We start from the raw sequence: 22500 nt of genomic DNA, 5'->3' as shown, positions 1-22500 counted from the left end.
CAGTATGTACAAGACATAAAACAAGCATGCTACTCAGATGCAGACACCATCATAGAGGAGCTCCAAAGAGGTCAGTGTAGTAGAAAAGGGTATTCTTTGATTTGATTAATGATGTGTTGCATTACAAAGATAGATTATATGTGCCTAATGATTGGAGAAAGAAATTATTGGATGAGTTGCACACTTTCAGTGCCTGTTGGTGGTCATTTTGGGTGTTTGAGGACTTACAAGAGGATACCCAGAAGCCCGGAATTAATAAATTTTTGATGAAAGCAGCAAGGAGTGATTTCCAACTTGATGTGTCCATCGATAATGGAATCTTTCTCTCCGCAGTTGAGGACAAAAAGACGGGGTTTCATGCAAGTTGCACGATTGAAATGGACGTCTAGGAAGGAAAAAGTAATGTAGGCCAAAAATCCCGAGAAAGATAGATAACAGGAGGAATGCTTACCGATTAGTAGATTAGAAGCATAGTCCTTAGCTTTTAGAAGCTAAGCAAGTCAACATATTGACCTAACCCTTTTCTTCTTCCCTCCGATTTAGATCTCCTCTCTTCCTATTCTTGATAGCAAGAGTCATTGCTATAACTGAAATCAATTTATGATGGCGACTCCTACTTTTTTCTTCAAGCAAGGTTTAGGCTTTTCGTAAGCATTTAAGAAAGCAGCAAATCCTTCTCACGAACTAGACAAAGAAGAGAGAATCGTCCGCTTTCAAGGTAACTGGTTATTGGCGGCTGATTACCAGTGTGACATGGATCTTCCCTCTATCTCTGAGGTGCGGTTAGGTTCTGGAGTCGGATCGGGCCCCGCAGTGGGCTTGGCCTCTGTAACGAATCTAGCCACTTCTCTCAGCTGGTAGCAAGTCCTAGAAGAGGGGCCTCTGCGAGGATGCCCCCTTACCCTTACATGTCATCTTCCCAAAAATAGGTCTTTGTTCTGGGACCCGACCTTGATTCGATCTTCCCCCAAGAGTCTGTATTGCGCAACTCCTCAATCGGAAGCTGTCGTAACGCCGAGAAATGGTAATAGTATGCGTTCTTTCTTTATTCATACATTGATTTCGAGATGCTTTGAATAGTAAGAAGTCAGTCAACTGGAAGTAGCATGATATAATTGTAGTCTTCGCTTGTTAGGCATATAGCTAGTCTTCTTTCTGAGCGAATGCTTACCTCAGGGCATCTCGTATAAGTCCTATGGTGATAAAGCTATTCTATTCTTTGGTGTGAAAGAAAGACGTTGAAGAGGCATGGATGAAATTCCCATGAGGAAGAATCAGCGGAGCGGCTTTTCTGTATGGATCGACGTCTGGCCCCCCATTTCTCGTGTTTTTTGGCTTAACATTTATAGATTCGCTATGAAACTGACAGAGATGTAAAGGCGGAAGCCTTATGGTGCTCTTTGACGGCAAGGATGCTTTCACTTGCACGCGGCAACCCGTATTCCGTATTCCTGTTGAAACAAATCTATTCTTCCAGAACCTGTTGGAAAAGCTCACTACTTCGTAGCCTTTAATGCGCCCTACCGGAGATTTCTACCAACGCGATTTTTTCTAATAAACGCCTGTCCAATTCAAAAAAGTTTCTCTCACCCAGCAGCTATTTCTTACTTTCCCTTTTCCACTCTATGGTGGAGTCGACTTTTCTGCTCCTTCGGAGCCGTCGGTGCCTAGCGAGAAAATGAATCAACGCAATTTTGGCTAATAAGAAGGGGTCGAGTTCTGAAAAAGTGAGTCAGCCCTATAGTGCGAAATGGCTCTTTTTTGTGCTTTCGAGACCGGAATGCGCTCGTAATGACCGATCCTCCATCTTCCATAACCGGAAGGAAGAGAAATGAGGTGTTGATAGCAGACTTGTGGAGGTGGTAGTGAGATTGCATGAAGGAGCAAGCAAATTACAACCAAATAGGATATCGGGATGGCAGCGGAGACCGGCCATAGTGGGTCTCCTAAATCGGGTCTTTCACAATCAAGTGATAGATAGAACTGCTATGAAGCTACTTATGTAGTAGATCACGCCGAAGAAATATACTGATATAGAGCTCTCCTCGGTCCGAACCCATGTCTCCAATCTAATTAGAACTCCGGAGTAAGCTGCTACTCTTTCATTCGCCCCAAAAGGGGCTCATTTCACTATCTTTTACACAGCGGAGGCTGTATACAGCTACAACAGAACAGAATTCGGCACCCGGGAGAGGGACGATCTCCAGAGATTCTTGTCTCATTCTATTTCCTCGTAGAAAAAGTTTTTTCTTTTCATTGATTTGTGAATCTCAAGCCAATGGCTACGCAGTAGAGGCGGAGAGCCAGGGGTCTTGAAATTACATATATGAGAAAGTTCACCTTTTTTTGGATTGGTATTTTCGGTATGAAATGTCTAGGTGTAATCGCACCTTTTAGAGACTCCCATTTTAGTAGCTATCGAGGTGCCAATCATTGGTGTGTCAACCCGAGCGGAATGGCGTATTTATTCCTTGAATGTTACCACGCTCTTTGACACGAGGCCTATTAGTGAACTATCTCTCCGGAAAGATAGAAAGATTCTTGTTATTGCGCTAAATGAAATGCATGCATTAAGATACCAAGGCTTCCATAGATTCAATTGTGAGTATGAATAATGAAGTGTGACGAGAATTCTCAAATCGGGATGTTCGAGCGAGAGACGACTACTCCTCCTTCGTCGGAGCCCCGCTTCGTTCAGAACCCAACAGTTGAGCAAGTTACCTACCTTGTGATCAACAAACCCAAGGCTTTCTTTTTTCCTAACATGCTTTGTGTGTAAGTGTCAAAAGTGCCTTTCCTCTTAAGCCGAAAATCAGTGAAGCGGATCCCAGTCATTTTGATTAAAAGGATAGAACCCGCGGTCAAGCTACTTTCTTTCAGAACCTTCTTCTTTATGTCATACTTTGCCAGGCATTCTTTATTTAACTTTCTTTCAGAACCTCATATACCGATTTCAATCGAGAGTCATGGTCAAATGGAATTTGTCCCTAAAAGCTAGAAATAGTGTATAAGCCCAAGGGATAAAGCCTAACATCCAGTAACCACAGCCTCTCCAGTATTAGAAGAGGCTAGACTACCACTTGTTCCATTCTGAACAGAAGAACTCTCAACAGAGATCATACCTTGCTCCAAAGCTGGATCCATTTTCATCCGCATCATCAACCACCAGATTAGCAAGGTTATGAAATAAATAGGATTTTTTTTCGGAATCAACAACTACAGGATCTGGGGCTTTTGGAGGGATGGCAGAGATCCCGGGATGGAAGCTAAATCCGTTAGGATCATCAGAACGCATCGAGACTTTTATCTCCAAAAAATCGTTGAATACCTAAGTTCTGCACGCATTGCAGACGACAAGGTCATGCCCGTCACGAATGCAAAGTGGCGAATAAGGAACCTGGTGTCAACCCGTCACCGAGAATGGCCTATGTTCCAAGAACCAATGCTACCAATACGGTTAGCACCTACCACTGAAACGATTCCTACTGCTGATAATGATGCGGCTACTGTTCAAAATGCACCTGCTGAGGTGAATGCTGGTGTGGCTGAAAGAATTCGTTGACTTTTTTGAGTCCAGCTCCCGTAGTGGAACCTTTCTTTCCCAGAGCCCTGTCCGCCCTTCTTTCTCCTCTCTGCTTGGCTTTGGGGTAGGGACGAGCTGGAGTAAGCCCTTGGTGGTGACCACTTTCCTGCAGCTGGCGTGCTCCTGTTGTTCTAAGGCTCCATAAAATGGCTTCTATCGTACGTGAGATCAACGGCCGGTCGAGCAGCTACGTGGATTGGGAGCAGTAGCGTAGGGGTTTTGTGCAAAGGCCTATAATATATAGGAAGTTCAAACGCCTCAGACCCATCTACTTGCCCTGACCAGTGAACTCCAGCAGAGACGCAACCAAACATACTGGAGGGGCAAACACACTCGTCTTACTCCGGGTCAAATTCTTTACTTATCGCCAAGATAGAAACCTAGGAGCAGCCCATCTAATACATTCTAACCTGTCCTTGCTTGGTATAAACCTAGCAAGAAGGAAGACTTTAAGACGATAGAACATCGTCTGCATCTATCGTCTGCAACTGATGAAACTACCCGGTCAACCTCGCTACTTATGGCTTTCAATCTCGATCCTGAAGGTATGCCGCTGAAGTGATGCGGTTATGCATCTGGCCCTGCTACCGATGGATCAACATATGCTGCCTATAATGCCACTAGCGCTGCTGGTGGATATGCCACTGATGTGGCTGGCTCTTCACCGGGTACTGGATATGCTAAAGGTATGGATCAATATATGACACACCTGGCTTAGATGCTGCTGGGTTTCGATATCCAACCGGATAGGCAACTAGGTATGTTACTGGGTATTACGCTGTTGGTTGAAATGAATCACTCGGTTATGCCGGTCCTATACCTCTAGGCGTAGATCTTTCATAACCTGGGTGCCCAACCTCCCCCAAGGTCTCATTAGAAGCGGTTAGTCCTCCGAACCGAAAGTCAAGCACGTTGTGGAGCAATTCGGGGCTTCCACTATCTTCACTTTCCTCATTCATGTCAGATAAGTTTTCTGCCGCTGACTCAACATGGTAGCTCTTCTTTCCTAGTAGCTCGGTTCTTAGGTGGCTTCCTATCCTATTAGCTATTAGCTCGTAGCTCTCTTCTTGTAGCTAGGTAGCTAGTGGTTAGGTTGTTATAGAGGAGCAGACGAGAAGACGATATGACGATAGTCTTCGTCTTGTTTATCGTCTTCCCTTATGAGTGGAATCGCTCTTTTTTCATTCAAAATACGGGGTTTCGTCGAATTGTTCCAATTTTACATAGGTCCGTAGGGCAGAATTCTACTTTAAGCCAAAAACACGGGGTTTATTAAAAAGGTGCGTTTTCTTTCTCCTGTTTATTATTATTAGTGAAAATGGGTTTCATGCAAAATCCCCGGGAAAACGGAACTGTGCGACTTTCGCAGACCTGTTTATGAGGGAAAAAGGAAGTTAAATTTAAATTCCCGGGAAAATTAAACTTTGATCGTTCAGATCTTACCCTCGTATAGCTAAGTCATCTAAAAGGACTGCTACCAAGTCCAGTACTTCCTGCTATAGCTAAGCCAGTTTCTTTCCCAAATGATGTGAATGAAGACTTCGCTAAGCAGTGCGTTCAATAGCGTGCCACCTTATGGTTCGGTTCTTTTTGTATAAAGAAACTCCTCTTTCTGCGGCTTCTTCCGCTCTTGACCTGGCCAGGTTCCTCCTAGCTCATTTCTTCTTGCCGGGTTCTTCCTAGCTCTTAGTTCAGGCCGTAATTGTAAATATAGAACCAAACCCGTATTTGGAGTTGCTCGAGCTGAGTCTTCTGTTCTTTCTTCTTCTTTCTATTTCGTTTCAGCTAGTATGATCCTCTTCTGCTAGTGTCATTTGAGTAGCAACTAGGCGTCGCCTATATATACAGCAAGGCTCAGTGTAGCTAGAGTTGACCGAATCGTGGGGTCTGCGCCAAGTAAGAAAGATCTTCTCCCTCCCTTCTTTCCTATTCTAATCTCTGGTTTTCCGGAAAGCCCCTCTTATCATTCTTTTTCCAGCAGTGGTAGCTAAGTCTATCTCCTACCTATGTGAGAAGAGTAAGCAAGCTACCTTGGACTGAGCCTCAGGCTAGTTCAGTTTCGGCTCCTAGGTCTATGTGTAGAGAAAGGCGCTCAGTAGTTACGTCAGCTATTGGTTCGCGCAAGTAGTTCCCCTCCGGTTAGTTCATCCAGGTAAGCAACGTCTACTGCACGGGGAGTGGTGAGGGCGAGGTATAAAGCCAAAAGAAGTTGGAGTTCCCCGCCATCACCTCGCCTAGATACGGGGCTTCAAACCCTAAAGTTGCAGAGGCAAGTTCCAACCGAGGTAGGAGATCCATCATATCCATACGAACAAACCAGCACAGGTAGCAGTGGTTGCCTTTACGTTTATAGGGGGCTCGACCTACAGCGGGAAGAACAGCGGGGGTAACAACCCTTATAATCTTAAGATCATAAGGACACGCCGGGCAGATGGAATTCATTATGTAGTTCCAAGGGCAACGGCAACAACCCCTGCTACGATAGGGATACGCGAACAACTAAACCATTGACTAATTGAAGACCAATGCAACACCTATTTGATTTCATACACATGCGGCTCAAGAGCAGGGGTAGCCGGCTCGGGCGGAGATGGATAAAACAAGGCGGAATGCGGGATAACAAATTGTTCAGCTTGTCGGGAAGGGAAACTAGTTCTGCTGGTGAAATGGTTGCTGCACCGACTGCACACTGGACTAGCTAATCAAAGAATGCGCTGCTGGAAGGAGGCTGGGATGCTACCCTTGCTTCTGAAACCAACTGGATCGACGGGTTTCACAACTGGCTATGGCTCTCAAATCGGAAGGTATGCTGCGGGCCTAGGAACTGGATATGCATCTATAACTGGCTATAGATCTCAAACTGAAGCAAAAGCCTTTGAAACCTCAACATTTGGTTCCGCTATCACGCCTATGCTGCCCAAGCGCACTTTCATATCATAAGGTGCGACGTGTACCGGGCAATCAATCGGAGGCGCTCCGCTGGGCTGTAATATCGAATGGGAGTCACAATATCCCCCCGGGGGATGACCTTGAAAATACGTGACGTCCCATACCATCCATCTGTGCTAAGAAAGGTTATATGTATAAGGGCTAGGTTTCATCCGTCTCAACAGCTAGTGTTTATAAGAGCTCTAGTTCATCCGTAGTTCCGTATGCCTCAGCTAAGGTGGAGTCATAGGCAAGTGCAACTCAAGTGGATTCAGTGCCTGTTGAAGTGGCAATCCCATAGCGAGTTTATGATTCGGATCCATACCCGGTGGATCGAGTTTCCCGAGTCCAAGCGCAAATTGCTGGGGTAGCAGTGGGAAATAAAGGAGCAGAACCATTCGTTGGAGAGACAGACGGTCAGTTGCCCGAGTTGTATTTTACCCGGAACCAGTTGAAGCAGCGGCTGAAGCATAAACAGATCAGGTGCCAGATCGAGATAGAGCCGACAAGAAAGGTCCCAAACGCCATCATTCTGAGATGAAGCATAAGCAGCCGAAGCTAGGCCTCAATCTTTTTTAGCTGGTTCTTGAGCTTTGTTTCGTCGAGTTTGAACTGAAATCCTTAGCTTAGGAGTTCCAAATCAAAAACCTAAAGTCGGTGAGGACAGTGTGCTGAGTAACGAGAAATCCTGTCTTGCAAGAAATCTATGTGAGTTTTGTCAGTCACATAAAGTAAGTCAATGTCGGTATTTTGTCCAATCTCCGACTAGAACCTAAAGGGCGATCTACCTTGGTCCTCTCCACTCTACCAAATCAAGGGAAACTCTCTACGATACGAACCTTACGGACCCGGAACTCATCAATTTCGAGACTTCCTTACTATACTTTCTATCTACTTTGAATAGCTCTTAACCTGACCTATAAGTCGATCTTACCCGGGGCTACTTTTCTGCTTGAAATTGGGATAGTTACTTTCAGTCTTCGTTCTTCTTTACCCGTGGAAGGGAAAGTATGGTTAAAAGTACCGTATCTAAAGAGAAAGTTACCACCTCTACTCATTTCGACACGAGCTCTTAGTGCACTTGTACTCATCGATCCGATCGAAAAGAAAGCCTTAGCGACCTTGACTTCCGGAATTCACTCGAGCTAGGAAGGCAGCTAGGCCTACTAATTGAAGTAGAGTCTCCCTACTATTGGAAGCCGTATTCTCTCTCAAAAAAAATATTCCATTCCTCGGTCGAGCATCTTCAAACCTTCCTTTATGTGTAGGGCGAGTGACTTCGTTCCTGATAGAAGCCCAGTTTCTTTAGTAGGAGCGTTGAAAGATCTTTGATCTCAAAGCACTTTTCCCTAATAAATTCTATCTATTCTTGCCTGCTTCTTCCATTCGATCTTTATCCTCTGGCAAATCATGATGTGCGCATGCTGGATACTCCGCTTTAGTAGTGCGTTAACTAGTAGTCCACTACTAATTAAGGATTTGGTATTGACACCTGTCTTACTAACTATAAGCCTTTGGAATATATATATAGAGTATATTCCTTATGTTTACAACTTTATCAAAGCAGGCCAACTAAAAGCAGGTCTGTCTTCCTTTATTCAACAACCAGTTCGGGTTCATGTCCTACTAAATGGGGCTGCTTACCGCTTGATTTTAGTAAGGGGTGCATGGTGTAGGTATGGTTGGTTAGGTGCTTTGACGCTCGCAAACATTGAACTCAAAGATAAACCCGAATCATGAAACCATCGGTGCATAAGGAAAGGCCTGAATGAAGGACCATACCGAAAGGGGCAACAATGCGACAGCATTGAAGGGACTTAGGAGGGAAAACAGACATCCATACGACAGGAGAACGAAGTAATAGGGAGGAAGGATTTGCCCTTTCTCCAATAGAGTACTTATGCAAGGCATGACTCTATCGACAGACTCGATCACAAGCAGGGGTCCTTCAATCGATCTATCTACATAAGGATAGCTCATTCAATCTCCCCCCATTTAGTAGGGCAGGTCTTCGGGCGAGGAAAGATCTATCTTTATTGATAGGGCCATACGCGAAAGCCTAAGATCAACTCCATCCACCGGAGCAAGGATTTTAGCCATGCCCCCCTAGCTCATGTGGAAAGTCCGGGCTGTATGATAAAATAGAGGATCTAGGAAGCGAGCTAGGCCACCCGCCGGATCAGGGTTTCCATCCGAACTAGTGCCTTAAGCAGGAAGGAAGTTTCATTTAGTGGTATCGTATATAAGATCGCGGCTGCTTTTAGGAGTGATCTTGCCCTCTTTCTTAAAGAAAAAGGTGCGAAGCGTAGAGGCAATCTTTATCTTGTCCCATCGGCGAGAGTTTCACGTCGAGAAGGAAGGAACACTTTCATTGAGCTCAACGCTACGCCCCATTTAGTAGGGCTAACTCTTAAATCAAGACAAAAAGTCAGTATATGCTTAACACATCTCATTGGAGGTGGGATAGAGCTAATCCTGGGATCGAATGTCTCTCATTGTGGTTTTTTTTTTTAGCTCGTAAAATCTACGATTCTGGGCATTCATCTTTAGCTGTAACTTTCGGGTATCCGGATATTCACCAAAAGAAAGAGCTTTTTCTTGAACAAGATACACCCGGCTAACTATCAATTGAAAGAAGAAAGAAAGGATTGTAGGCTAGATTCAAGGTATGCCACTTGAATGATCGAGTTGATTCCATTTGAATGGAGATTGGCTTGGTGTTCAGTGAAGGGGCGTAGGTTCAAATCCTACTCTAGTTTTCCATTTTTTTTTCCGTTATGCCGCTCTGCGAGCAGAGCTAGTTAAGGTACAACCGACTCTCATGAAAAGACGTCTTCCTCGTGTTCCTAGAGTACGCCAATTTCTCTATTCGTTACTAATCATTCTCTCATTACTCTCCATATTCTATTCCACTATTTTACTACTTGGCGTAGACCCGACTTTCCTATTAGGGAAGATAAAGGGAATGCTACTGAGAAGATCCTTCGACTTCCTCTTTAGTCGACTCGGGTGGGAAGTAGGTCTATTTATGGCTATTATCTTGGCTCTGTTTGATGCTGAATCACCCGCTATAGGGAACATGATGGCACCATCCGGAGCTTCCGGCGCATCCAACTCTGGGAATTGGCGTCAATATCTAAACTTCTCCTCAGAGAACGAAGGAGATTCCGCCCCCGAGCCATCCACAGCCCGGGCCCCCGTAAGGGAAGCAATCGGGAGAGATTTGGACCAGGCGGGCCCCTCCTCTTTTACGGAGGATTCGTTTGACGTGCGGGTTCTCTTGGAAGCATTTAGCAAATCCGAAACAACGGGGGAAACCTCGGTAAATCGGGGGGGTAGCAGTAGGGGTTCTGGTTGGACTTCTTTCGATATAGACGTCTTTTTGGATTCCTTTACTAATGAGGAAGGCGAAGAAGTAGCCCAGCCGCACCCCCAAAACGCCCCTGCTAATCCGGTCGCTTCCCGGGGGGAGGAAGCAGGTCCGTCTAATTGGGTCCCCCCAGAAGAAAAATTCCCCTATCACCCGGATGAAGTGATAGGAGGAGATTCTGTTAGCTCGATTGAGTGGCGCCTTTTGGCGAAAGTGAATTCTCCCACAGCCGAGGACATCAAATTCGCCAAAATTAGGGCCGAAGATCTTTTCGAGATCAAGGTTCAAATTGTACGGCATATGGCAGGCCTTGATCCGGAAGGCGATTGGCTGGGGCGCGGGGCTCGGGCCCTCGACAATCCGCGTACCGCCACGGGAGAACCCTCCTTAGAACGACTCTATGACCTTCTGGAGGACCTAAACCGGGGCGGAGTCCAATCAGAGACCTTCTCTTACTTAAAGAATAAGGTCTTAAGCAAAAGAGAGGAGGTTGGCGACGACAGCAGCATGTCGTAGAAGGAGATAACAGGTGGAGCCAACGACCCACTAAGACTAACGTAGTCCATGGCCTATTTCGGGTTCACTCGGAGCTTTGGCAACCACCGTAGGAGGTGTGATGTACATGCAACCATTTCAAGGGGGTGCAACACTTCTCAGTTTGGGCCTCATATTTATCCTATATACCATGTTCGTATGGTGGCGCGATGAAAGGATAGGGAGGGCGGATTTCCCCCGGCGGGGCACAGGCTAATTGATGAAATGATAGAGAAGAGAACTACGCGCGACTTGATCCCTTAACATAAGAAAGGGTACGTAGGCAGCTTGGAAAAAGAGGCCAGGTTCAGTCCCATTTGTTCCTATTGTTTAGAAATGTGGAAAGGAAGGTCAGAGGGTGGAGAATAGCGAGGGAGAGGGCAGCGCCCCTTGCTGGATAGAATATCGAGAAGCACATGGGATTGGGGTGCTCTCTAAGTGAGGAGCCATGGAACTCTAGCTTAGATAGAAAGGGTTTATAGGCCGGACAAAGGTCTAGGTTAAGTCCGGAGAGAGGGCTTGATGAACACCACCTCCTGGTTAGTGATTGGGCACACGCTTCCTTTACGGCGTAGAATCGGCTTCTTTTTTTGACGTATCAGAAAGGGCTTCTCTTCTACGCCCGAAGTTTATATTTATGCAAGTATCTTCACTTCAATACCCAAAGTGGCCCTATACATTTAATGATAACCGAACCCAAGCAAGGAGCTTCAATCTTGTCTATTTCCTTGAATGGTCGGGTTGGAAAGTCTTTATTTTATGTGCCAACGCAGGCCTATCACCAAATCTCCACGGCGAAATCCTTTGTTGGAAGGCTTGCTGATTCATGATTTACACCTCTCTCCGCCGCTTCTTAACAGTTGACTGCGAGATTAGCACTTTCTTCGTTACTAACAGATATATCTTTTCCGCGCGAGCTAGTTCAACAGTTCATTCTTGTAAGCCCCTTTGTCAGCCACACTAAGACTTCGGGTCATCATGCACTGACACAATCATTATCCGAGGGCCTATGATCATCCAAAAGCAGTACCTGGCATACTCCTAATAATCAAAAGAAAAAGCCGGATTCGACTTCTTGTGTACAAGCAGAGCATCAACAATCCTTTTCGTTACCAATTACAAATGGTATAAACTAATCGAGATGCTTCTACACGTCCATTCTTCTAGGAGAGTCATACCCGTCTTTTTGCCTTACCCGGCCTTCCAATCTTTTCAATAGGTCTAGTCCACGCGTGGACAGAGGTGAAATCCTCTAGCCCATTACCTGAAAAGGCGACTACCTATCAATCGTATTGGCCCAATTCCAGATCAATAGAATAGAAGGTATCATATTCACTAAATTCCTAAGGGAATCGCCCGCTTGACTAATAGCCTCTGCCTATTGTGTTATTTTCTACTGATTGCTTGTATCAAGCAGGACGTCCACATGAGAGTTGTACCAAAAAAGTGTTATCCCTTCACTATCGGACCTGCTTCTTACTTATTTGTTAGCGCCTACGGGCGGAATCAAAGAAAAAATGAATACATTTTGCTTTCGCCACCTGAAAATGCCCGACGGTCATTCAAGATTATCTGCATTTTTTTAAGTGTATGCAAGAGAAGCAGTCTTAGTATTAGGAATAGCGAGTTATCCCTCCTATCCGCATCAGTTAATGCAACTGAACCCTTCGCTACTCCTTTTTGTGTGACTGACCAACCCACTTAATCTCTCTCGAATTTCATATTGAAAAAGGAGGAGGCACATCAAGGCAGAAGTCGAATCAAGCAAAGATCCTCTGACATTAGCTAGTAGCTGCTTTCCTGGGACTTGCACTTGCTTCTTTTAGAGAAGGCTTGGCTCTATTTATGCTATTTCCATCCACTTGGCCATGACTTTTCTTCGCGAGTATCTTTCGTCTCTTCCTGGGAATCCAATGGTTACGCTGGAAGAAGGACTAACAGTTATAACCGAGAAAGTGCTTATGTCGACACTAGCAAGTGACTCACCAACTCGGAAGTAAGAAAGAGGAAAGACAGGGGTATGACAACCAATCTACCCGCCTATTAGCTATTCTAGCCAAGGCCAATTTCATGTGTTAAGCATATAGACATCAGATCGTTTTTGGAAGAGTGCCCGAGGACGAATAGAACTTAGATTCAAAAGAGCGCGAAGAAAGAGCTTTCGCAAATGATTGCACTTCTGCTATCCGGATAGCTATTCAAAGCATCGAGAAAAACAAAGATAATGTTAACAGTTTCATAAAAGCAAGGGGATTCGCTAAGCAGCTAAGCAAAAATCCTTTACCCTGAAATCGTAGATCTACGAAATGAGCGTAGTGTTGAACTCTTTCGCACCCCTTCCGAAATCAATCAAGGATTGCCATCGAAAGCTGTCGTTACGCCGAATTCTTCAATAAAAGTAGCCGTCGTAAGGCCTCCAGAAGGGGGCGTTGCGTATCCGGAAGAGTCAGACTTCGTTTCAAGCAGCAATCTTTGAAAGGAAAGATACTTGTTGTCGATTCAATGTGGGATAGTCCCTACAGGATAGGAGTTAACCCATGTCCACAGTTTTGATTACAGGTCTAGTTCAGTTCAACTCATAGCCCCCAATCCCACTGGTGACGATATTGTCATTGGGGATCAGAAAGTTGCTCTGCCTTACAAAGAGTGGTTAGCTGATCTGGGAGTCAGTGTCTCGATGCCGAAGTCACTGGTCAATGAGTAGGCAAAATCATCTGGGGAAGGAAGCGAGGTGGAGTGAAGCACGGTCGGCAACAGCTAATTGGCTCAGGCGATTCTTGTTGTCGGGCGTAGGGTAGGACCCTCTTTCGAGTTTCAGAGGTGAATCCTCATATGATATGAAGGACTCCCATCCCCGGGAAAGTCCCCAACAGCAACTGGATCAATCTTTGTTGGCTGGCTTGCTTTGTCCGCTATCCTTCATCCCATCCGTCTTGTCCAGGCTGGTAAGGAGAGAAAGGGGGGAGATGAAGTAGAATCAATTGAAGTGGATGTTTCAGGAGTTCATTCAAGCGTAGGGGTAGGGCTTCATTCAAGCGTACGGACTTTATTCGACTTTAGTTTAGTGAGTGGATTCTGTTGTGGATGAATGCGCTTAAGCAATAATAGTGGTAGGACTTAGCCGCGCTCTGTTCTTGATCGGTCGAATCGATCGCCATGTTTCTGAGATTCTTCTAAATGCCCTTTCTCTTTCGTTAATGGTTACGATGTCAATCGGGTACCCCATTCATCTATCTTCTTTGAAATGGAATTTCCCGTTCTCCTGCTTCAGTTACAGCTTCTCCCGCTACTGGAATTCCTTAAAGTTTATTAATGCGATTGACTTGCCCTCTTATAAATCATAAATTGTCGGATATTTTTGCTTGTAATGCTCTGTGGTGGAACAAAGGAGTGCGCGAAGGTACAATCCTAAAAAGTGAGATTGGTTATAGGGATATCTTTTCCTCTGTTTTGCATATCAACGACAGCTCTGACCTTCCTGATCCTGTAACTGGTTTCTCCCCTGGTCTATGATTGCTCTCCTTAAGACCCGACCGGAAGGTTCGTTCGAGAGGCCCGGTACGGTCCGCTTGGGGCCCTTCCGCAATAAATAGCAGATATAAGAAAGAGAGAGTGGCAGACTGAAGGAACTGTTAGAGTGAGCCTGAAAGAAGGTAGAGGATAATCTCCCAACTTCAAGCCAGGAAGCATTTTAGCAAAAACATTCCCCTCATTCAAAGAAAAGAAAGATGAAAGTTGAATAATAGCTGCCGGCTCCCTTTAACACCAACGGTAGATAGGAACCGAACTCAAAGGCTTGCATGTTAAAGATAGAACCAACGGTGGCAGAAGAGATTTGTGCAGGAGCTGGCGGAGAGCGGAAGATTCGAATCTCGATCCGGGGAGACGTTTCAACGTTAGCTCCTGTAAGCCTGAGCAAACAAAGGTTGTAGTAGGGGCTTCCGCGACACTTTGATTAGTTCAATTAACCCAGCCTCAAGGACAGAAAGGGAGGGTAGGGTTTTTCCTTGATGAACCGAAGGAGGCCTAAGCATTTTGAAAACCCATATCATTCATTGGTAAGCGTAATTGGTTGTCCCTGCCAACTATATGCAGGTCTCTCGAGCCTTCCCTATTTCTCGATCGGTTCAATGTTTCATATTTATTCCACTCAAAGCCTGAGCGTGGCTAGGGTTCTCCCCCACTTCATTAATATAGTATAGCGAGGTGTGCCACTTAATATATAGATATCTAAAGGGGGGTCCGCTGGAGGGCGTCGTAGCTGGTTGACTTCTACGTTGTAGCTGGAGGGATAAAATAGCGTAACAGGCAGCAGGTGCCTCATTTCTTCAGCTGCAGGAGAGTGAGTTTATGGGCCACTCACATGTTGTCAATTCGAATGCTTTATAATTTGCTTTCTTTTAAGGGACCATCTACTTTCATTTCGACTTTACTAGTAGAGCAAGGAATTCCTTTCTTTTTTTCTTCTGGTAAGTGGTCTATCTGTCCACGACGATAGCTCTTCTTTTATTCAAGACTGATCTTCCCCCTTGCCTTTTGAGCTGGGGCAATCAATCAGTCCATTCATTCCTGCCCTTCATTCAATAGATCGCTTAGCTCTACTTCTCAGTCAATCCCCTTTGTTCATGGCTTTGAATTTATTGTAATGCTTTTCTTTTCTGTAAAGATCTCGATGACCGCTTAATTAATCTTTCCTTTCCCGCTCCTGAATGAGAAATGGTTTTTTTTATTCCTACGGTCTTGGCCTGAGAAAAGTGATCTCTGAAACTGAAAGCCTTTCGACTGAAAAGTTACCAATAGAATAGGCTTTAGAGTCGCTCTTTCCAAATAGGTCGAGTAGCCCTTTATAGAAATAGAATGAAAAGGAGCTCTCGGATTCACACGCACAGCCTTATCCTATGAGTCTGCCTATGCTACGCGCCTGCCTTTGAGAGCCTTTCCGCTGGTTCCCTTCGTCGGCGTCATCGAACCACGTTAGCAATCCAGAAGAACTGGAAGCTCGAAACGACCGGTCAAAGGAATTGATCCGTTTAGTTCTGTTCTTCTCCTAGTTTTATAGCACACCCATGTAGAGGGATCTTTCCGACGCTAAGCGCGCTGCATCTCCTGTCCAAGTGAAGAATATCTTGTCCAAGTCCTTCCAGTTTGCATCCTTCTTCTGCCATTGGGAATGGAACATCTCTCAACTTGTAAGTGGTAGAAATTAAGGACTCTGTTGCAGGTTTTGGTTGATTAAAAAATCCTCTCAGAAGCCCGTGTATATTAGTAAAAAAAGGGGACTTTCATGGGTCCGATGGCTCTTTGACTGGTGTGCCTGAAAATGTGATTGATAAATGGGCTTTTGAAACTCGATTTGTCACAACAAGAGGTATTGTCTCCGCCTTTTCAAGTAGGGATCATCTCTCAAGTGTTATGATCCTCCATTGCTGCTCGGTAGTGGCCTAAGGCTCAATGATTTTTCTTCTGCGCTAAGGCTAGCATCTCATCCCATCTTTCATCTTATTGCTTTGAGCTCTCTTCGGGAAAGTGTAAAAGTGTAACCTGCTGCTCCTTGATTTCACATAAACAACTGAGTGCCTTCTCGTTCTCGGTTGCTCTTGCTATTGTCTGATTTTTGGTCCAACCGGGAAAAATTTCATGAATAGGGTTTCACCTCATATCCGTAGGTTCTTATTGATTTCTGTTTGTGTTCAAACCCCGACTTCTTTGTCACCGCTCCTGCTTGACAGTTCGGCCGTGATTGCGCGTCATCATCATCTATTCCAATGTACCGCAGTTGTGATTGCGGCTGAAAGACAGGAGGGTTTTCTCTTTCTCCCTACTAATATTATGACTCTTACTTCTAGGTCTCTCCTTCCTCCTACAGTTTTATTTTGTAAAATACCGGCAAGTCAGGTGTGACTCTTGTTAGAGTTCCTCCTATTGTGATAGTCTGACTACTACTATTAGTAAGCATTCCTCCTCTACCTTTTCATAGAGAGAGAATAACCAACTTCAAGTTTTTGATTTGACTGGTAGTGCCCGGTGATGTTCATAAAAGATCCCTGTCAGTGAAGTGGCTCTTGTTCGACAAACTCCTCTTTGTTGGTCCTGAGGATGCCAACTTGGTAAGAGATTCATTATATGCGGGAGCCAACAGAGTATAAAGGACCGTCCATCCAAAGGTGTTTGAGGTTCGAGTCTCAGAATAAGAAGGCTTCCAAGCCAGGCAGGCAGTTCTCTCTTGTTCCCCCCTCGCCGGGAGATGTTCCATTCTTCCCACGGGTATGGAGATGTCTCCACAAGTAGGATTCATCTATCAATTGTCTCTCGAAGGGGGCAATCCCCCTCGTAGCAAGGACAGGTAATGGCAATGAAACTCGGGCCTTGCTATTGCTTTTAAACTTTTTATGAAAGTGAACCGGGCGTAGTAGCGAACAGATCTTTCTCTTCCTAAAGTTTCTCTCTTCTCTTGACCATTTACCTTTTTCAAACATGCAAAATCATTTTTTATTATCGTATGTACGATCATATACAGATGGTAGGAGTGGAGATGATTCATCACGTATAAGAGTCATAGTCCGGATTGGAGAGAGACGTTCGACTCCACGTGTCCGCTGAACCAGTTCCGAAGTAGCAAGACGAGTGAATGAAGGCGCTGTAAGCGGAAGTGAATACTCGTTCCATGGAGACAGATAGATAGAAAGTGTGCAGTGAGGGATCTTTCTAGGTAGTAACTACTCGTACAGAAAGGAGTCCCAATGTCCACAGATCTGTGCCTTCAAGAGCGTTTGCTATTGAATGTGCTTTTGTCGCAATTGAATCAGAATCTGCAGCTATTGACTCAGCTGCTCTCGAAGTTGCTCTTTGCGCACTCATAGGTGTGGGACTTTCTTTTTTCGTTTTAGTAAAATGCCTCCGGCAGCAGCAAGGCTATCTTAAATTCCAATTTTCAATGATTGAAATGCATTCCTCTGTATTCTGTTGTGCTCAGCGAACGGGTAAAGCCCAGGATGGGAAGTCGCATCTCTTTCGGAGTTGAATCGGGAATCTATTGAAGAAGAAATTGACGTAGATGATAGAGGCAGAATAAGCGCAGTTGGTGCTTTAGTTGTAGGTTAGCAGGGATAAGTTGGACTGCATCAGATGGTAATACCGCGATCGAAGGGCAAACTTTTAAATTTAGCGACTGTAATCCCTTCTAAAAGGTACAAACTGAGATGCCGGATGTCGACGAATTTGCGCAGTGTACCATAGTATCCTGTTACAGGGGTATACCTTACGTATAGAGAAATGGAAGCCAGGGTCCTCTATGAAAGAGCATTAAGAAGTATTTAACCTAGGTGACTCGTTCACCTATCACGAATAGGTGGGTGGCTGCGTAATAGAATATAACCTGCGGAAACTACCTCATCCAGGGAAACAGCCCTGCTACACTACCACTACCTGTAAGATAGAAGGAGGGCACTTCACTCACCTCACTCACTAGTAAGCGCTTTCAACTCTCCCTTGAATCCGTTCACCTGTCTTTAGGCACTCAAAAGGCATAATCAAGCATATAAGATCTAAAAGGCGGATCAAAAATTGAACTTCCAGAGGCTGATAGAATACGTTATTTTTAACTTTAAGCCAATCAACGTAGGATCCGAAAAATTTCTAGAGAACAAGGGCCTGTGCCTTCGTTTCACTCGTATCCATGGCAAGTCCCTGATTCACTTCTCACGCCCAAGGAAAAGAGGGAATACAGTTATATCCGACTTTCGGTGGGGAGACCGTAGACTGCACTGAAAGCGTAACTGCGGGAAGAAGGAAAGAAAGCTCCTAGCTATAGAGTTATGCTCCTAGCGTTACATAGACTTATGCTCTGAGCCCACCTACCTTCTTTATTGGCTTACCGAGCTCGAGTACACCCGCTGCCTACATTTATTCTCTTTGCCAGTTCAGTGCACTTTGAAAAAAGAAGCGAAAGAAACCCCTTGGTGTTGAGCACTACTGAAAAAAGCTATTAAACAAGAGGTTAGGGCTATGCTGTCACTTTCCCTTTCCATAGTTTGTTAATCGAAGACTAATAAATTTAATACTCTTTACAGCTTCTTGTGTTGAAAGAGTCACTACTTTTTCAAACTCTTCTTTTCCGCTCAGCTACTCCAGTCTTCTTTTGGAGTATATGGACAGGTAGTTTGAGAGTAAATTTCTTGTTCCAGTGAATCAAACCTATTCTTTTTTTCTGCTTTACGGGCTTGACTTCTTTCTTCCATTCCACATAGGCTAGCTTCCTTGCCTCCCTTTCTCAAAGGCTAAAGACATCACTGAAAAAAAAAAACTCATTTCACCTACCTACTCTTAAATAAGGACCCAAAATAAACTTTTTCATATATCAACTTGGTCATAGAAACCGTTTTTCTTATTGAAGGGAATGATTTCCTTTACAGTGATTTCAGAAACCACTATCTAGCTCGTACATTCAAAAAAGGTGAAAGGCATTATCAACTCAACAGTCAAAAGAAAGAAGAGGAAATAGATATAGGAAGGTCCAAGGCCTACTCTCTTCCTGCTTTAGAGTTTTTAGAAAGGTGGGTCAGGAATAGAGGGACTTGGCTTGTCTTGCCGGTAATAAGATTATTTTCCAGTCGTAGAATAAGATCGTTTGCTCTTCCTTATCAGGAATGAAAGAGAGAGAGGAACTGACATGACCTTATTTTATCACATTATAGAATAATGTAAACCATCTTTTTGAAGGAGATAGTTTGTTGAGATGTTGGTTTGCCATTCATCACGTTAGAGCTACTTTTTTTTTAACTAGAATAGGAGAGTTCTTTCTTATTGACTGAAGCGTAAATATATCCCCTTCCAATGAATAAATGATGAACCACAGTCTTTCTTTGAAGAAGACAATCAAATTCGAAAAGAACCCATTTCTTCCCGAAAATAACCTAATTCACTAGATGTAAAAGAACCTTCCAAAAGAGTTGGTGAGGAACCCTCTTTCCCACTTCCCCACCTCCCCTATATCGTGGGGTCCTCGCCTTCGCGTCGTGCTTTGGCTACTCTCTTCTTTCGGGAGCAGATAGGGCTACTGCCCAACCCTATCCAATTCCCCCAATCAACCAACAGTTCTTTTTCATTGGAACTCTATTTGTATAAAGCCCTCTTTCTTGAGAAAAGAAAGCCTCCCAAGCAGAGGATGGGCTCCCCCCCTGGAACTGCGCGGTCGAAGTTGCCAACTAAATCCAATTCCTTTTAAATATCTGTAAAGGATTCTATTCTAAATCTAAAGGGATTTTCTTATTCCTTAAAAATGGGTACAAGGATCTCATCGTCGAAGCCGGCATATTTCCTATTAGGGAACTAGACTTCCAACTCGCGATCCAAGTCATCCAAAAATATATTCAAAAATTCAGAGGCTATGAAGACAACGGGAGGAATTCCTGTCTTTATGGACCAGTCTTTCCCCCAACCATCTAAAATTGGTAGATCAAAAAAATTAAGATATTCATTTCTTAAGAAACTCATCCATCCTTACCTTAATAACCGATTTCACTTTGTATAAAAGTCGAGAACGAGAGAATGTGGTTATAGATTCGGATAAATCAATTCTAAGAAGAGTATCTACTTTTTTCCAACCGTATAAAAATAATGAGAAAGTTCTCTATCCTCACGGGAAGAACTAAAACAATTATTTGAAAAAATGAAGATTGTCCGAATGCTTTCATTAATATACCACCAAGCGTACCAATAATAAATTCATCAGCGAGTTCGAGTTCAAGCGAAAGCAAGGGCACATTAAAACCAGGATGGTAACAGTTCTGTTCTCTCAAAATGCGAAATTTTGAACTTCCGTTTAAAAGGGCGTTTTGAATGGCCAGAATATCGACTTCTGTGATGGGAAAGTCGCTTTGTCGTTTTTGATAAAAAGCATAAACCTCATTTTTTTTAATGAGATGTTGAATCGAACAAGGCATATCGTAACTTCTTTGCATGTCGTTTCCACCCTTTTTTTTTAGGAAAAAAGATCATAGCATAGCGCAAGTATGATCTTCACATATGAACCGGCCGGAATCGAACCGACATTTTGTTCTAGGTCCAACCTCAGCTCCGATAAAAAGAAATATACACTTTCTTTATGAAAATACAAGCGAAAGGAGGATGCCCTTTGAAAAGGACTTGATTAAAGTGGATTCTGGAATGGGTGCGTCCTCTCAGCTCTAACTTTTCGCTATATCAATCAAAGAGATTGAATTCATTGATTGATTAATTTCGAAAGATAGGACTTAGGAGATATATTCTATTAAGTGCTTTCTTTCCGGGTCGTAAGTTATCTAATGAAAGCTAATGAAGTCTAACGAAAGCCAGGGACTGAGCCATCTGACCGGATAACATGGTAGCTCATGCCACCGTCAGAAAGGTTGGAAGAGAGAGTGATTCGATCCGCCTGGGAGGCACCTTGTCGATTCCCCCCGTGCAGGTTTCCATCCTGAGGAAATCGGCGGCTAAAAGATAAGATAGAAGACCAAGCAAGATCCCCTTCTACTACTGGCCAGGGGACCACTCATCAACCAGAGAAAGCACGAACCAGATCACTTGCAAGCCTATTACTAAATTCATCCTAGTGAAAGGATCAAAAGAAATAAACCGCGGAAATGGAAAGTACAAGGCAAGAGGCAACTCACGTGTGTTAAGCATATAGGACCACCAAAGCAACCAACAAGCAAACGTACAAAATAGGACATACGCAACTTGTTGAAAACAAACCAAAAGTCCCTTCTTGTAGAACGATAGATCCGGCAAGATTTTCCTCTCGGTGGTCATGCCCGGATAGCCCATTTAGATCCCGGGAGACAGACAGGGACTGACAGAAGAATGGTTTAAGGTAACTTAAGCATCTCCTCGAAGGCCATCCTTTCAAGGTAGATGTAAAAAGAGCGGTTCTTCCATCACCTACGGAATTTGGTCCGCGCCCGGGTAGACGTTTCATGACCGCCATGCTGGACCCTTCATGTAGAGCGGCTTCTTAGGTTGGAAGCCCAGTGACAGCTAGCAATAAAAAAAGAACGACGATATATAGTTAAAGCAAAGCACAAAACATAACAAAAAAAATATAGAGTGAACCCTATCTAAGCTATATCAACATAGCCAACTAGAAAACTCATCCGCTTGTCAATTAATTCTTGGTGTAATACTCACTCGTAAATGATTGGTGTCAGAATTTTTCACTGATCAGATGTGATCGGTCTCATCCGTGTAAGAATTAGGAATTCCTCTTCCAACTTGTCCCGGAATGGGCGTTATGGCAAAGAATAAGAAGAAAACTAAAGGAGAAATTTGTCCAATAGTAACAAATGGTGCCTCCACAGGTTGACATCCGATCCAACCTAGTAGTAAGCAATCCGCCAAAAGCAACCAAAATATTCCTTGGTGAATAGGGCGAAAACTTGAACTACGCACATACATACTTTTAAAAAAAGGTAAAGCCAACAGACATATAAAAACAGGTGCTATTGCGGCTACACCTCCCGATTTGTCAGGTATACTACGAAGAATGGCATGGATCGGTAGGAAATACCATTCCGGCACAATATGAGGCGGGGTGGGCATCGGATTAGCAGGTATATAATTGTCGGGATGCCCCAAAACATTAGGAGCATAAAAAATCCAAATGGAAGAAAAGATAGCAAAAGCTACCCAACCTACTAGATCCTTTACATAAAAATAAGGGTAAAAAGAAATTTTATCCATCTCTGAATGTACACCCAATGGATTATTTGATCCATATTGATGCAATGCGGCCAGATGAAGAAGACTGGCGCCTACTAAAATAAAGGGGAGTAAATGATGAAGACTAAAAAAACGATTTAAGGTGGCATTGTCCACGGAGAAACCGCCCCAAAGCCAAGTAACTATGGTATCCCCTACTACAGGTATGGCGCTAGCTAAGCTTGTAATTACTGTAGCTCCCCAAAAGCTCATCTGACCCCAAGGTAGTACGTATCCTGTAAAAGCTGTCACAATCATTAATAGGAAGATTACAACTCCGAGACACCGAACAAATTCCCTAGGACTGCTATAACTCGCATGATATAGACCGCGAAAAATATGAATGTGAACC

At 44.1% G+C, this 22500-nt stretch overlaps 1 protein-coding gene across 1 annotated transcript in view; it reads right to left on the bottom strand.

Moving 5' to 3' along the window:
* Positions 1-21611: 21611 nt before the first annotated feature.
* Positions 21612-22500, bottom strand: part of cob (cytochrome b) — a 1182-nt gene continuing 293 nt past the window's right edge. The window contains exon 1 of the mRNA in view: positions 21612-22500. This exon is cut by the window's right edge and continues 293 nt beyond it. Within this exon, the coding sequence (YP_010438250.1) occupies positions 21612-22500 (889 nt within the window).

Source organism: Pyrus communis, mitochondrion, assembly GCF_041283825.1.
Source record: "Pyrus communis mitochondrion, complete genome".
Lineage (NCBI taxonomy): Eukaryota > Viridiplantae > Streptophyta > Magnoliopsida > Rosales > Rosaceae > Pyrus > Pyrus communis.
This window is presented reverse-complemented; position numbering and strand designations above follow the sequence as displayed.